Here is a 16,323-nt window from a genome sequence, read left to right as displayed (position 1 = left end):
TAGATTATGCCCAGCAGCGTGAGTTCCACTCGTGTTCACTTGATGTATCCGGATGCTGAAAAGTTCTAGCGGTCACTGCCCATGAGGATCTGGGTGCCTCGATCGAGGCCAGTACTTCACGAGTACCATCACCTTTGCCACTCCTAGGAGATACCTACCTATCCGGTATCCTGTATGTGATCGTTCATTCTGCGTCATGCCCTTGCGGTACCTCATGTCCCGTCAGGGGGCTCTGACAAGCTCTCGAGGTTCTATTCTGACGATTCGGCTCTCTGACCCTACAGGAACCGCGGATGTTATCCTTGCCGTCAGAAGCTGACGACCCACTGTTTCCGTCACACTCACGAGATAACTAATCACGCGCACTCGGGGCATATCGAAATTTTGATTCTGGTTGGGACTTTTGTATTCTTGTCTGCACGTATAAATCGCGGCGGATGATGTTGGATTAAGTAACTACTTCACCACACAAATTGAAACCCTCATTCACCTTCCATCTCAGACCTCATGTTGCATCTCTACCTTGCCCTGACAGCTGCCTTAGCAGCATTCGCGTGCTTCAGAGAGGTCGCATCTGCGCCTCTTGAGGAGGTGCTGAGAGGCCTGACTCCGAAAGCAAGGAATGTTTTGAAGCGTGCTACCCCAGTAGCCCCCTATTTCGTTTTATACAGTGACGCGTACGTTTCCAGCGAACCGACTGCGTCAGAGATTTCGGTAAGCTTTTTTTCTCTATTCGCGGTTGATACCATAATCTTGAACTGGTTCAAAAATCAGGGCTTCAATGTGTTTGCATTGTCTTTCCTCTTGGAATACGGCGCTGCAGATCAAGCTCAGGAATGGGAAGAGCTTACAGCAGCTCAACGTTCTTCTATTCTCTCTGAGTACGAGGCCGCAGGTATCTCACTCATCGTGTCCCTTTTTGGGTCCACTGAGACCCCCACTTCATCGGGATACGACCCCATCGATACTGCGAATACCATGGCAGCTTGGGTGATCGAATATGGTCTCCAGGGTGTAGACATCGACTATGAGGCATGTTGGATGATGTCTGATGATGCTTGGCGAAACCTGACTTTCCTCAGGATTTCGCTGCATTCAATGGTGGCACTGGCTCTGCTGAGCAATGGCTCGGCAACTTCACCACCCAGCTCCGCACTCAGCTTCCGCAGGGTCAATATATATTGACTCATGCTCGTGAGTGCTACATTCAGAAAACATCATTATCACGCTAAACTTATTCGCACAGCTGTTGCACCTTGGTAAATATATAGTATTAGCGTCCAATCAGATGCTGACTGACTGAAACCAAAAGGTTTTCTCCCGATAAGTGGGGTGGTGGAGGATATCTCTGGGTAAACTCTATGGTTGGCGATATGATTGATTGGTACAATGTGCAGGTGCGGCCGACGTCCTATCATTTTTAATTTCTTGTTCTGATTTTCCGTCACCTCAGTTTTACAACCGTATGTATTTTTTTTGATGCGTTCCCTTCGTCTCTAGTAACGACAAACAGAGGGCACAACGGAGTATACAACTTGTGATGGCCTCCTGTACAACTCCTCTACTATTTGGCCAGAATCCGCACTCTTTCAAATCGCTGATAGCGGTGTTCCTCTGGACAAGCTTGTGATTGGCAAGCCAGCTACTTCAGCACAAGCCTCCAACGGGTACGTGGACCCATCTCTCTTAGCATCCTGTGTTTCCTCGGCATATGCTGCTGGATGGGGTAAGTCTGTCTCGTTTGGTTAGTTTTCTCTCTCTGATCATCACGGGGAATTCTAGATGCCGGTGTCATGGTTTGGGAGGTACGTGAGAATCCAAGTGATTCGCAAGGTTTCTGAGGATGTCGATATTAGTATCCTTACGCCAGTTCCTCGTGGATCGCGACTGTGCGTGGGAACACCTGGCCTATGCCATCCACCACTGCGACGCCAACGAGCACTGCGATACCAACAAGCACTAGTACCACAGCGACGACCCCGACCCCGACGGGCACTGGTACTTGCGCAGGTGTTGCTGCATGGACCGCTACTGTGGCCGTGAGTATATTCCTATTTCTTCCCCCATTCGACACTGAACCTTTACAGTATACCGGAGGTTCTGAAGTGACCTACGGGTGCGTATATTCTGATTTACTCTCGTCCATATACTAACTCATCACTTAGTGGGTACTTGTGGACCGCAAGCTGGTGGACAGAGGATGACACCCCTGGAGGTGATTTGAACTCGGTTTTTCCAGAAATAAATTGACAGTCTCACAACAGGTTCCGCGGGTGTCTGGGTTAACGACGGAGCTTGCACCTCTACGGACACTACTACACCGATGAGCACCAGTATCACACCGACGAGCACCAGTACCACACCGACGAGCACTAGTACTACACCAACAAGCACTAGCACGACGACGACATCAACAGGTACCAGTACTTGCGCAGGTGTTGCTGCATGGACCACTGGTGTGGCCGTGAGTACATTTCTATTTTTCCTTCCGATCAACACTGAACCTTATACAGTATACCGGAGGTTCTGAAGTGACCTACGAGTGCGTATCCTATTATTTGCTCTTGTTCATCTACTAAACCCATAACTTAGAGGATACCTGTGGACCGCAAGCTATTGGTCGGAGAATGACACCCCTGGAGGTGATTTGAACTCATTTTTTCCAGACAAAAAAAACTTAACAGTCCCACAACAGGATCTGCGGGTGTCTGGGTTAACGATGGAGCCTGCACCTCTGCAGCCACCGCCGCGGCTAAGCGTAGGGATCTCCCAGCCCCCGCCTTCACACCTGCACCCGCTTTGTAAAGGTATTGATGGGCGCCACCCCACCCTGCTCACCTGCTGCAGCGGGGGACGCGATGTGTAACGTGATGGATGATGAAACGAGATATGACGATAGCGAGATATAATTATTGTATTCCGGTACTATTTTACTGGCAAATTATGGGGTAGTTTTTTGCGATACCCGCTATAATTATGACGATCATTTGTTTTCGGTCATGATCTGATCAGCTTTCAGAATAAGGATTCATAACATATGATGAAGCAATCACACAAAGTTTCATATCTTTGAAGCATATGTAGAAATCACGTAGCCATGTCATATGTACGAGTAGCTATTTCTCAGTTCTGATGTAAAATCGAGCCTGCTATTGGAGCGTCCAAAATTCTAATATTATCAGCATGAAGTCATGGAGCATCATTCCTTTTCCTTAACGACGCAACACTCAGTGGTGTGCTGATTTCAAAAAGCTTCACGTTCGAATTACGCAGCGCCGCCGACGCAGGCTATCGTGTACACATGCTCGCTCAGTGTTTACACATATCACTATGACGACATCAAAATAACTGATCAGCAATAGTCTGAGGGCCTCATAGACGTTTAATGAGCAAACCTTATGGGAGGACGGTCCTTGCGTGATGGTGCTACTAATACGCCCCCATGGGAATCTGTCAGAGGAAGAATGTTGGACGGGCGCTATGGCAGGAAATAGGGTTACAAGGGTTTGGAAGCGCACCAAACCCATGGATGAAACACAGTACTAGTAATGGAGCGCAAAGGTCAACAGGTGTGGAGGTGATAACAAAGATAGGTCAGACCGCAAGTCTTCATGGCACCCATACGTCAGAAATAGAAGCGCCGCAAGCCTGTCAGCGAGGTATGATAATCGGGGAATGATCCAACGAGCGCTATAGCTAATCTGCGTGAGAACCATCTGGGCACGTTGTCGACAACCGCAAGGAAACTATGAGAATCATAGAGAAGGAACGACTATGTTCAGTCGTCCAAGATTTTCTATAATGACTAGTAGGGAAATCAGTAGCACCGGGGTTGGTGTCGTCAACGAAACAATGCACGGTGCACCTCCGAGTTGATAATTCCGAGTCCTCCGAGCATTGACCTCTGGCGCAATGGGAGTCTGGCAGTGAGACAGGAATAAAATAACGTGTGCGGGAACCAGGCTGCACAGCTTGGCAAAGGACCAAGTTTAGAATACATTTGAACGTCCCCCTTCTAAAAGGACAGACATGTCATCGAACAGCTTGAAGAGGAAAAAGAGCAAAAATGATGATCTGACCCTGGCTCGAACAGGAGACCTTCTGTGTGTTAGACAGATGCGATAACCAACTACGCCATCAGACCGCGATGACGTGGTTTCCCACATTATCATTTTGGTCTGCACTACGGCCTTATCCGAGAACACTTCAACGGCCTCGCCCTTCTTGCTACCTAGAACATCACTTCATGCTCCTGATCCAGAGGCATGGTCCACTGCAGGACTCTTTTTATGCTCTTTGATGAGTTTTTCCTTCGACACGGTTGATCATGTCGAAGTCAACACTCACCAAATCGTCACCTTCCACAAGAGTATGATGGATGCAGGCTGTAAAATCATCACGGGTAATTATTTGACAGCTTGTAGTATGCCTTTCCAGATTTACCGTGGCCTATCCAGCAGGTCAATCTGCGTCACCAATATGGAACAACGCTTGGCAACACTTCTATTTTCTATTCCTTCAGCCATTGACGCAAATTCAAGGCACTCACTGGTTATATATGACTCGCAGGCTTCAGTGTAATCGCGCAACCTGACGGATTTAGTTATGCAGCAGGTCACAAAACGACAGCATGGTGCGAATCTTATCTGGATCGCGATATTGAAGACATACTAGATGGGCCGCCGTCTCCTTCTAGTATCGATTAATCACAAGACCAGGTAAATGACCGTACCGTTCCAGACTTGCAACTGACCGCTTGAGCTTGGAGCCGGTATTGCGCCTCAAGGTTATTTTAGGATATGGTCACAATTAAGCGCCCACAGCAGGAGCTACCATGATCGCACCGAAGCTCGATACAAGGCCGACCAAAGCGGCCCTGGACAGCCTGCCCACAACAAAAGTAGACTCAGAAACACCTACTTTCATCCTCCTGCCCTCTGAGTTACTGGTAGTGATGTAGACGGTCGATCTATCTTGCGGTGTTCCTCTGTACGTATGCCCTACCACTCTTTTGTTGTGACCTTAAACTTGACTAATTTCCAAGTCTGCCGCAAATTGAACAGCGTGATCAATTCCTCTGCAGCTCCAGTATTATATTGAGCTTGCTCTCGATTGCATGCTTGATAGTCTTCAGAGCACCGTCACCATCGCAGAGGCGTCTGGAACAACTGCGGACCATCCGTCGTGCGTGAACCTTGTCTGAGTGGAAAAAAGGGGTTCGGGTACCCATGCCTAGTTCCGGCCACGCATGTGAGCTTGTAGGAGGTATATTTACGAAGACACCTACCCGCTGTTCCCGGCTTTCCATCCATAGTAGGACCATCCAGTTGCAATGAACTGATATCTTTACTGTCGGCTTAGTAGGGGCTCAGAATCCTAAATATGGTGGGGCGCATGCGATACGTCCTCATTTTTAACTTCTCCTCCTCCCTCTGATACCTTTCCAGTGACACACCCACCGTTCGGACGTCTGGGTATACTAATTAGGGCATCGGGGTAGATTATGCCCAGCAGCGTGAGTTCCACTCGTGTTCACTTGATGTATTCGAGTTCTAGCGGTCACTGCCCATGCGGATCTGGGTGCCTCGATCGAGGCCAGTACTTCATGAGTACACTCACCCTTGCCACTTCTAGGAGATACCTACCTATCCGGTATCCTGTATGTGATCGTTCATTCTGCGTCATGCCCTTGCGGTACCTCATGTCCCTTCAGGGGGCTCTGACAAACTCTCGAGGTTCTATTCTGACGATTCGGCTCTCTGACCTTACAGGAACCACGTATGTTATCCTTGCCGTCAGAAGCTGACGACCCACTATTTCCGTCACACTCACGAGATAACTAATCACGCGCACTCGGGGCATCTCGAAATTTTGATTCTGGTTGGGACTTTTGCATTCTTGTCTGCACGTATAAATCGCGGCGGATTATGTTGGATTAGGTAGCTACTTCACCGCACAAATTGAAACCCTCATTCACCTTCCATCTCAGACCTCATGTTGCATCTCTACCTTGCCCTGACAGCTGCCTTAGCAGCATTCGCGTGCTTCAGAGAGGTCGCATCTGCGCCTCTTGAGGAGGTGCTGAGAGGCCTGACTCCGAAAGCAAGGAATGTTTTGAAGCGTGCTACCCCAGTAGCCCCCTATTTCGTTTTATACAGTGACGCGTACGTTTCCACTGAACCGACGGCGTCAGAGATTTCGGTAAGCTTTTTTTTCTCTATTCGCGGTTGATACCATAATCTTGAACTGGTTCAAAAATCAGGGCTTCAATGTGTTTGCATTGTCTTTCCTCTTGGAATACGGCGCTGCAGATCAAGCTCAGGAATGGGAAGAGCTTACAGCAGCTCAACGTTCTTCTATTCTCTCTGAGTACGAGGCCGCAGGTATCTCACTCATCGTGTCCCTTTTTGGGTCCACTGAGACCCCCACTTCATCGGGATACGACCCCATCGATACTGCGAATACCATGGCAGCTTGGGTGATCGAATATGGTCTCCAGGGTGTAGACATCGACTATGAGGCATGTTGGATGATGTCTGATGATGCTTGGCGAAACCTGACTTTCCTCAGGATTTCGCTGCATTCAATGGTGGCACTGGCTCTGCTGAGCAATGGCTCGGCAACTTCACCACCCAGCTTCGCGCTCAGCTTCCGCAGGGTCAATATATATTGACTCATGCTCGTGAGTGATATATTCAGAAAACATCATTATCACGCTAAACTTATTCGCACAGCTGTTGCACCTTGGTGAATATATAGTATTAGCGTCCAATCAGATGCTGACTGACTGAAACCAAAAGGTTTTCTCCCGATAAGTGGGGTGGTGGAGGATATCTCTGGGTAAACTCTATGGTTGGCGATATGATTGATTGGTACAATGTGCAGGTGCGGCCGACGTCCTATCATTTTTAATTTCTTGTTCTGATTTTCCGTCACCTCAGTTTTACAACCGTATGTATTTTTTTTTGATGCGTTCCCTTCGTCTCTCGTAACAACATACAGAGGGCACAACGGAGTATACAACTTGCGATGGCCTCCTGTACAACTCCTCTACTACTTGGCCAGAATCCGCACTCTTTCAAATCGCTGATAGCGGTGTTCCTCTGGACAAGCTTGTGATTGGCAAGCCAGCTACTTCAGCACAAGCCTCCAACGGGTACATGGACCCGTCTCTCTTAGCATCCTGTGTTTCCTCGGCATATGCTGCTGGATGGGGTAAGTCTGTCTTGTTTGGTTAATCCTCTCTCTCTGATCATCGCGGGGAATTCTAGATGCCGGTGTCATGGTTTGGGAGGTACGTGAGAATCCAAGTGATTCGCAAGGTTTCTGAGGATGTCGATATTAGTATCCTTACGCCAGTTCCTCGTGGATCGCGACTGTGCGCGGGAACACTTGGCCTATGCCATCCACCACTGCGACACCAACGAGCACCACTGCGACACCAACAAGCACCACTGCGACAACCCCGACCCCGACGGGCACTGGTACTTGCGCAGGTGTTGCTGCATGGACCACTGGTGTGGCCGTGAGTACATTTCTATTTTTTCTTCCGTTCGACACTGAACCTTATCCAGTATACCGGAGGTTCTGAAGTGACCTACGAGTGCGTATCTTATGATTTGCTCTTGTCAATCTACTAACTCATCACTTAGTGGGTACTTGTGGACCGCAAGCTATTGGTCGGAGAATGACACCCCTGGAGGTGATTTGAACTTATTTTTTCCAGGCAAAAAAACTTAACAGTCCCACAACAGGATCCGCAGGTGTCTGGGTTAACGATGGATCTTGCACCTCTACAGCCGCCGCCGCAGCTAAGCGTAGGGATCTCCCAGCCCCCGCCTTCACACCTGCACCCGCTTTGTAAAGGTATTGATGGGCGCCACCCCACCCTGCTCACCTGCTGCAGCGGGGGACGCGATGTGTAACGTGATGGATGATGAAACGAGATATGACGATAGCGAGATATAATTATTGTATTCCGGTACTATTTTACTGGCAAATTATGGGGTAGTTTTTTGCGATACCCGCTATAATTATGACGATCATTTGTTTTCGGTCATGATTTGATCAGCTTTCAGAGTAAGGATTCATAACATATGATGAGGCAAAGTTTCATATCTTTGAAACATAGGGATCACGTATACAAGGGTTTGGAAGCGCACCAAACCCATGGATGAAACACAGTACTGGTAATGGAGCGCAAAGGTCAACAGGTGGGGAGGTGATAACAAAGATAGGTCAGACCGCAAGTCTTCATGGCATCCATATGTCAGAAATAGAAGCGCCGCAACTTGTAGGGCCATCAACTGGTTGACTTTGAAACGTGCCAATATATAGATTGAGAACGCACCAGGAGCCAATGATGAAATTTGAAACTTCTACAGAAGGTATAATGCGACATCCTAACATAGTACAAAAGCGACAACCATGACTGCGTCGGAAAATACAGCTTCTAAGTATTGGTGATAAAAGTACAGTGTCCTGATCCTGCTAGTGCATAAAGTACAGCTGCGAATGATGATGAATCGATGAACTGGAGAAGCCAAAGCTGAAGTGGGCCAGAATTCAATTGTTTCCGTTACCTTTGGACTGTCCGTATTGCGTAGTCTTCAACACCCCATCTACCGTCTCCCGGGCTTCAGGTTGCACCGACCTCGTCGAGCCCGATTTCACTTGGCCTCTCTGAATGTCGCTACCTATGCCGAAGAGCTTCGCCCACAGGAGCAGGCTGAAGACCCACACCTTCGAGGACATGACACCGATAAACGTGAAAAAGACAAGTGTGAGCCGGACCAGCGGAGTAAGAGGCGGCAGAACTGAATTCATCAAGTCCTAATATCAATGATCAGGGCGGAATCTAAAAGCATATAATCGACAATAGACCAACCGTGGGGTGCATGAATTCTTCTTGGGCATAGATATAGAATAACTTATTTCGCTCCTGGAGCTTGATGCGGATAATGTAGCTGACAGATGCGCGATTCACGTTCACGTCAACATCGCGACTGGACACGAATAGCGCGCATACACTCACCGAAAAGGGACTGCCTTAAAGGGGCTAATTCGCACATGAAAGTGCTGAGTTACCTCAGCGACAAGAACATGGGATTTCTTGTCGTAACCTAGACGCGCATATAGTCAGCTTTGAACAACCAAAAAAAATTGAGTAAACTAACACACTGAATTCACATTACTGGTAGTATCGGGGCTAATTATGCGATACCACTCGTACATGCCCAAGATTTTTTGGCTTGAGTTTGCTCCATGCTCTACGATCCTGAAAGGGTGTTGCAAAGAGGCGTTGTGCGTGTAGAATTTGTTCACAGCCGCACGCAAATCATCAGGGTTACGGGAGGTAGTGAGAGTTGTCAACACGTCTGGAAAATCGCGTTGTGGGTTCTCCATTTTACAGAAGGAGGTTTGTACCAACGTTGAGAGGTGAGTTCAACGACCCTATTTGGCGCGCTGGTATGACGCTTTTATTACGTAATACATATTACTTCAGCCTTCGACGCCCTAAGAGAATATGCTACTAGTGCATAATGGGTCAACTCTTTGGATCTTTGCAGAAACCAAAGTATACGCTTCCCCCCGAACTTTGGCACCATTGCTGGAGTTTTCTGGCGTTTCAAGATCTCCTTAACGTCTCATCCACTTGTCGGTCATTTCGTTTTATCTGCAAAGACTTACTGTTCAAACACATCACCACTACAATCCCGTACAAGCACACCGTCCGGCACATATTCCAGCCTCGAAACGAAGATGCCGCACGAATTAGACGAGCACATCGACTACTTGGTCGTCTTCATGCGCTTCAAAGTGACAGTGATGCCTGGGAAGTACTCGGACTAGTGGAGACATGGAGCATCAAGACATATGGTTCGCCTGCTCCATTAGAGGAAACCGAGATCATGCAATACGACAAAACCTCCTTCCCCTTCGTACAACCATCCACCTCCATTTTCCTCGTTTTGCCCTCGTGCAGAAACCTTCGTGTGCTGAATATTTCAGATATTTACATGGGAGAAGAGCGCTGGTCTGCGCTCACAAAAATCCCTCAGCTGGAATGCCTCAACATGGAACGCTGCGATCTTTCATTCACTGGAAATTCCATGAAGCTTAAAGTCGTATCAATCATATATGAAGCACATCGCGATCCACCACTCGTCCCACCTCCCACCTCACGGCTTATTTCCTCGCTGTTCAATATTCAACATTTAGAAAGGCTCACACTACTCGACCTCACATTTTCGGACTCTTTTCTCCTTGAAATCGGTCGGTTGGGGCAGTTCGAGAAACTGAAGCATCTTTCTGTGGTGGTTCCAGAAGCCCACATAAATACGCTGTTTGCTTTTTTGGATAGAACGCCTTCCCTCACATCGCTCACTATTTCGAATTTCTCGACCATGGCCAAGCCCAGCAAGCCCGTTTTACAATCTGTTATTCCTAACCTCATGGCTTACGACGGTTTTCCGACTCTTGTCCCAGTTCTACTTCCTGGGCGGCCCGTCAACGCTGTTTGTTTGAGGATGAATCACAGGACCGACCCTCAAGCCAGTCTCGGCAATCCGTTTGGTGTCTACGACAACAATGTTATCTGCAAAGCATTGGATGACTGTTCTGCGTCCAGCCGCGCGGTACACGATCTTATGCTCTCCCCTTATCATCCTACCCCCGACAGCATGCAGGACATCGTGCGCATCCACCCCAATCTTCGCCATCTGCGGCTTGATATCCTGCGCACGCCAAATATTAATATGGGCGTTGATGTGGTGAGTTTACGCCCTCTGCATGAAATCTTTTCCGGTTGCTTATGTCAAACAAGGAGGAACCCATGTCACTTATTATGGACATGCTCGCTGATAGGATGGAAGTGCGTGATAGCGATAACTTCTCACGCCATCCGTTGTTCTTGATATCGGTGAGACCATTGACGAGCTAGCTTAGCAGAATTCTGATGAATTTTTCGAATCAGGGTTTCTTGAATTGGATCGCTAACGGTCATCTCCCACTTCCGGAAAAGCTCGAGACACTGCATCTTCAATATTACCAAAAATCGGTGACCTTTTGCGGTGATATTGCAAAGCAACGACTCCTCGTGCCAAAGATCTCCGCAGCTTATCCTGCACTGCGTGAGATTGAGATGGGCACGACGCGCTGGTGGAGAAAGGGCGATCGTTGGTCTTACGAGGTGTTCAGGTATGAGGTATAGGGTTATAGGCCATATTTAGTTGTGAACTACGTAGCGTAATGTGACAGAAGCACGACAAAGAAGCGTAGATAATCGCATTAAAAAATGATTTGAATTGCATCATAGGGCGCAAAATCAATCATTTCTGTCAATCAACATCAGAATTCGGGAAACAATGCAAAACCCGTTGCCTTTCACATGCTTCACAGCCTCGTCGTACAGCCACAAAGATGCGTACTTGACTCGCTTCAGGAGTGCCACTCACGACTGCCTATAACTAACTGCTTTTTGATGTTTTAGCTAGGCTCTTCCCGCACAACTACTAACACATTTTTTAACTATGAGTAACAATCCACGAGGAAGAGGCGGTAGCCGCGGTGGTCCTCCCGGTGGCTCTCGGGGTGGTGGCGGATTTGGTGGAGGAAGAGGCTCTGGTACGAGGGGCGGGTATGGCGGTGGTCCCAGAGGAGGAGGCCCAGGAGAATTGATATTCCGGGGCCCTACGTCTGTAGACCAACGTCTGGCAACCTTGGATCAATTGGTCTCTTCCTTTAAGAAACTCGCTTTCGACGCTAAACGCCCTCACCGACCCGGCTACGGCACCCTCGGCCGCCAAATCACATTGCGAGCCAATTTCTTCCCCATCAAACTTCCAAAGGGACCCATTTACGACTACCATGTCCAGATCACGCCGTCCACAGACATTAAGCGCATTCGTGCGCGCCTTTTCTGGCTCCTGGAACAGAGCAATCAACAAGGCTGGGGGGAGTTTGTGCCGTTCACCGGCCATGACAGCAGCGAGAGGCTTGTATCTTTCAAGAAGCTGCCTGAACCCCTTGACGTGCATGTCCAGTATTATGAGGATGGGGAAGCTGGTCCCAACGCCAAATCCAAGACATATACTTTTTCAATTACCCACACGGGTAACCTGGATGTTGCACAGCTCACAAAGTAAGTCACGGAAAGCTGCTGCTTCATTTGTTCTCATATTAATTCATTGTGGCAGGTATCTCAGTGGCAACATCGAGTCACGAGACTACGACCCCCAGCCGCTGATAGCTGCTATAAATCTAATCCTTCAAACGCATGCATCGCGTACCGGCGTTCGTGTGGGCAAGAATCGCTATTTCTTTCCCTCTCAAGAGCGCTTTGACCTAGCGCTTGGCGTGGAAGCCTGGAAAGGCTTCTTCACGTCTGCCAGGCCCGTGTATAAGGAACTCATGGTGAACGTCGGTGTCTGTATGACTGCTTTCTACAAGCCAGGCAACCTTGCCGACGCCATCATCGAGTTCAACCGGTCATCCAATGGCGCTATGCTTCAACGGTTTGCCCAGAAGCTCAAGGTGACCACGAGTCATCTAGGGTACAAGCAAAAGAAACCGATTAAGAAGATCATGTCTACGACTGCCAGGCAGACAACTTTTCACTGCGAAGAGTACAAGGGCCAAATATCTGTTGAAGAGTACTTCAAGAGAAGTTCGTTTCCTTAATCCCATACGTCATTCAATTGTTAACTCTTCGACAGAATACCCTCGCATCAAGCTGAAGCATGCACACGACGTTCCAGTGGTCGACATCTCGGGCCCGAATTCAAAATTCTCGATATACGTACCAGCCGAACTGTGTGAAATAGAGCCTGGGCAACCGTTCAGAGGTCGTCTCAATGAGAAAGAAACTTCGAGCATGATTAAATTTGCCTGCAATCCGCCCAAAATCAATGCAGATGCCATCGTTGACCGTGGCCTTCCTACTCTCGGATTTACGCCTCAGACACTGGGTAGTCCTATGAGCAACTTCGGCATGGCGGTAGACAACAACATGGCGGTCATCCCTGCACGTGAGCTCCCCCCTCCTCGCCTCAGCTACAAAGCAGGGAAGCCTCCCAGCGTCAACAGCGGCAGTTGGAATATTCTTGACGTTAAGTTCCACCTTGGCGGAACAATCAAGAGCTGGTGGGTGCTTGTCATTAGAGATGGACAAAGTGTGTTCAGCGGGCCCACCGACCCGGCTTTGGAAGGAATCTGGAAGGGCTTTGGTGAGAAATGCCGCAATAGCGGCATGTCACTGGGGTCATCCCCCATTTTGTTGAACCAATCGCTTATTCCTCCCGCTCGTGACCCATCAAGACAGCAGGCGCTGGATTCGATTCGTCAGGCCATCAAACGACAAATTTCCCTGACAGGAAAACCGACCTTCATACTCATTATCCTGTCTCGCCGGGACAACTACATTTACCCAGGAATAAAGCGGATTTGTGATGTCGAGTTGGGCATCCACACCCTCCATATGCTTACGGATAAGGTGCTACGGGACCGCAATAAACAAGATCAATACTTCTCGAATGTTGCTCTCAAGTTGAACACAAAACTCGGAGGTATCAACCATATGCTGGATTCGGAGAGCATGAAATGGTGGACAAAGGCCAAGACGATGGTTGTGGGCATGGACGTCACGCACCCTGGTCCTGGTAGTATTGAAGGCACACCATCAATTGCTGCCGTTGTCGCGAGCGCAGATAGTTTTTTCGTCCAATTCCCAGCGAGTCTCAGGTGTCAGGAGACCAAGAAAGAGGTAGGCGACATCACAATATTGTTGCCCTAGCACTCAGCCCTTGCTTTTAGATGATTACAGACCTGACTCCGATGATGATAGAGCGCCTTATGTTTTACAGTGAGAAGAATCGAGCGCTACCAGACCGAGTCATTGTTTATAGGGATGGCGTGTCTGAAGTGAGGTGGGCTTTTTCGATCTTGATGTCACTTGCTAATGAATGGATAGGGCCAATTCAATACCGTGCTGGAGGAAGAGCTTCCTAAGATGTTGGAGGCATTCAAGAGAGTCCCCCAAACAAAGCCGTATCGCCCAGCATTGACGATCATCATTTGCGGAAAGCGCCACCACGCCAAGTTCTGGCCGACCGAGTCCCAGTTCGCGGACCGGAACGGTAACACCCGTCCAGGAACTGTCGTTGATCGAGGCGTCACTGCAGTGTATGGCCCGTCTATTTGATTATGAGTAGATCTTTCTAACATTTGGATCACTATAGATTTGACTTTGATTTTTACCTTCAAGCCCATGCTGGCTTGCAAGGCCACGTGAAGGCGACACACTACACAGTGGTGTACGACGAGAACCGCCTTGGCGCAGATGAAGTTCAGCAGGGTACACACACTGCGAGTTACCTATACGCTCGGGCCACCAAGGCGGTGAGCCTCGTCCCAGCTGCATACTACGCCGACTTGGCTTGTGAAAGAGGGAGATGTTACTTGAACGATTTCTTGAGTACCGACGACAAGGTATCAAGCTCTGTTGCGACAGGGAAGGGGAAGGGAAAAGGAAAAGTGGACAAAGAGGAAGAGAAGGCGCGTGTGTTTCTGGCAGCGAAGACAGCATGGGGAGAAGGCGTGCATCCTGACTTGCGCGGGAGCATGTTTTATATCTGATTGGGGCTACTGTAAGTCGTGCAAGTATACTGTATTTGTGTCGTCGTCATGTATTTGCAGATATGATATGTATGTATGTTGATCTAAAATTTGGTCTGTGCGTGTGAAAATGAAATTCTTTCCTGACTCGGAATCCTGAGTCAGCGGTTCATTAATTTACACCGCAGTTCGAGTTCCCAAATCGACTCTTTTTACTCCTTTACCGTCATGAATACCTCCAATTGCAATCCTACAAACCAAGCTCAGACCAGAGCCACCCGTGGTCGTGGAGGAGCCAAGTGGGGCCCTGTTAGGTGACAGAACCCTGCTGCAGGCCCTGCACGAAGCACCTCCGAGTCTGGGCTACCTGCTAGCCCGAGGCCGCAGCAGGCCTCTCAAGGAGGTAAAGCTGATGAATTGCTCCAGTCTCATGAGCAAGCGCTAGAAAAGATGCGTCGTGAAGTTGGCATTCGGTATGAACGTCCTATCCGTCCAGGGTTTGGCACCCTCGGAGAATCGGTCACACTGGTTGCCAACTTCTTCGCAATGAAGATCACAAATACACATATTTATACGTATCATGTGAAAGTCGAACCGACCAGGAACGCCAAAGATGTTCAGCGTCGTCTCCTACTGTTACTTGAGCAGACCAATAACCTGACTTGGCAAAGTGTCAGGTCCTTCGTAGCATTTGACGGGAGAGAGACGTTAGTATCTTCCAGGGAGTTGCCCCAACCCATGCAGATTTCTGTGAGGTTCTTCGAAGATGGACAGACGCCTGGCCCAAACTTGCCAGAATATACTGTCTCCCTCGAATTGCTTCGCAAATGCGATGTTAGCAAATTCAAGCAGTAAGCACTGAGCCACGAGACGTGCCTTGTTGCGTTAATTTTATTGTCCAGATACTAGATGTACCCGAGTGTTCGTGCTTTTTTACGGTCTCGCGTATTGCTCTCGATCCACAACACAAAATAAATATCGGATAGTCATTAGTAGATAGAATACCATCTCAACATGGCCCAAATTTTTATATACTAAAAAATTGATCTGTTGTGTTGCTACAGCATGAGCGAGCACCTCTAGTCAATCTCACCTAGTGTTCGTGCATTCGTCACACTGTGTCACAGGTTGCCGACGTTGCCGATTCGAAGTCCGCTACACTTGCGCTACACATACGCAAGTTCGAGGCGCCCGCTCGACGACAGTAGTAGAAATTCGATAACATGTATGTATATTATTGATTTGAATACAAGTTCTGTGTGATATGGTGCATGTCAGGTGCTTTGCTGGTGCCGTGAAAAATTCATTGCGGCATGGCGGGATTTTAAAATGATGTAACGTCTTGTAGTAGATTGTCACGCCAGATATCATATCCTTCACTTGCACATCAATAGTCTTCTAAATCAACCTCGGAAGTTGTCATTTTAGCTAGATATATGTCTGGATCAATGTTCTAAACACTTCCGAGGTTAAGATCGGTGTGAGTCTGCCTTTCCGACACTGATCAGTGTGCAAAATTGTCTCCAAACGGTATATATTGTATCATGACACTTGCACAACACAATGATTTAAAAAATGAAAGACATAGAAATATTCATTGACAATGCAGGATCATTTTATTTCTATATATCTAAATGATTTGTGGTGATTTGCATGTGCTAGCGCAAAAACACGAACACTAGGTGAGCACGAACTCGTGGGTACATCTAG

The 16,323-nt window shown here is 48.3% G+C and overlaps 6 protein-coding genes and 1 non-coding gene across 7 annotated transcripts; 5 read left to right on the top strand and 2 right to left on the bottom strand.

The window, feature by feature from the left end:
* The first annotated feature begins 198 nt into the window (after window positions 1-198).
* On the top strand, window positions 199-2,958 carry EDB93DRAFT_540744 (glycoside hydrolase family 18 protein). The gene is made up of 13 exons (XM_041456662.1): window positions 199-452; window positions 503-714; window positions 775-1,032; window positions 1,083-1,194; window positions 1,247-1,259; window positions 1,313-1,397; window positions 1,454-1,463; window positions 1,514-1,726; window positions 1,783-1,805; window positions 1,857-2,039; window positions 2,514-2,542; window positions 2,593-2,642; window positions 2,696-2,958. The coding sequence occupies exons 2-13, from the start codon at window positions 508-510 to the stop codon at window positions 2,803-2,805; spliced, it is 1,293 nt and encodes a 430-aa protein (XP_041306496.1). The 5' UTR covers window positions 199-452; window positions 503-507; the 3' UTR covers window positions 2,806-2,958.
* A 1,112-nt stretch (window positions 2,959-4,070) lies between these two features.
* Window positions 4,071-4,144, bottom strand: EDB93DRAFT_t75. The gene has a single exon. It is a non-coding gene; the product is annotated as a tRNA-Val (tRNA).
* Window positions 4,145-5,994: 1,850 nt separating this feature from the next.
* EDB93DRAFT_1289651 (glycoside hydrolase family 18 protein) lies at window positions 5,995-8,056 on the top strand (the record flags this gene model as incomplete). The annotated part of the gene is made up of 12 exons (XM_041454544.1): window positions 5,995-6,201; window positions 6,263-6,502; window positions 6,571-6,682; window positions 6,735-6,747; window positions 6,801-6,885; window positions 6,942-6,951; window positions 7,003-7,215; window positions 7,272-7,294; window positions 7,346-7,525; window positions 7,575-7,603; window positions 7,653-7,702; window positions 7,755-8,056. The coding sequence occupies 12 exons, from the start codon at window positions 5,995-5,997 to the stop codon at window positions 7,862-7,864; spliced, it is 1,272 nt and encodes a 423-aa protein (XP_041306495.1). The 3' UTR covers window positions 7,865-8,056.
* A 378-nt stretch (window positions 8,057-8,434) lies between these two features.
* EDB93DRAFT_540600 (uncharacterized protein) lies at window positions 8,435-9,449 on the bottom strand. The gene is made up of 4 exons (XM_041456661.1): window positions 9,177-9,449; window positions 9,035-9,122; window positions 8,888-8,966; window positions 8,435-8,832 (listed from the first exon to the last, which is right to left on the bottom strand). The coding sequence occupies exons 1-4, from the start codon at window positions 9,403-9,405 to the stop codon at window positions 8,566-8,568; spliced, it is 663 nt and encodes a 220-aa protein (XP_041306494.1). The 5' UTR covers window positions 9,406-9,449; the 3' UTR covers window positions 8,435-8,565.
* Window positions 9,450-9,456: 7 nt separating this feature from the next.
* EDB93DRAFT_1153505 (uncharacterized protein) lies at window positions 9,457-11,311 on the top strand. Its single transcript, XM_041449795.1, has 3 exons — window positions 9,457-10,772; window positions 10,826-10,921; window positions 10,976-11,311. Exons 1-3 carry the CDS (start codon window positions 9,543-9,545, stop codon window positions 11,210-11,212), a joined length of 1,563 nt encoding a protein of 520 aa, XP_041306493.1. The 5' UTR covers window positions 9,457-9,542; the 3' UTR covers window positions 11,213-11,311.
* An 88-nt stretch (window positions 11,312-11,399) lies between these two features.
* EDB93DRAFT_1153503 (Piwi domain-containing protein) lies at window positions 11,400-14,793 on the top strand. Its single transcript, XM_041449794.1, has 6 exons — window positions 11,400-12,142; window positions 12,198-12,667; window positions 12,717-13,762; window positions 13,813-13,920; window positions 13,970-14,181; window positions 14,238-14,793. The coding sequence occupies exons 1-6, from the start codon at window positions 11,532-11,534 to the stop codon at window positions 14,632-14,634; spliced, it is 2,844 nt and encodes a 947-aa protein (XP_041306492.1). The 5' UTR covers window positions 11,400-11,531; the 3' UTR covers window positions 14,635-14,793.
* Window positions 14,794-14,883: 90 nt separating this feature from the next.
* EDB93DRAFT_540577 (uncharacterized protein) lies at window positions 14,884-15,507 on the top strand. Its single transcript, XM_041456660.1, has one exon. It carries the CDS (start codon window positions 15,064-15,066, stop codon window positions 15,466-15,468), a length of 405 nt encoding a protein of 134 aa, XP_041306491.1. The 5' UTR covers window positions 14,884-15,063; the 3' UTR covers window positions 15,469-15,507.
* Window positions 15,508-16,323: the final 816 nt, after the last annotated feature.

Source organism: Suillus bovinus (assembly GCF_016758785.1).
Source record: "Suillus bovinus strain UH-Sbo-P2 chromosome Unknown EDB93scaffold_38, whole genome shotgun sequence".
Classification (NCBI taxonomy): Eukaryota; Fungi; Basidiomycota; class Agaricomycetes; order Boletales; family Suillaceae; genus Suillus; species Suillus bovinus.
This window is presented reverse-complemented; position numbering and strand designations above follow the sequence as displayed.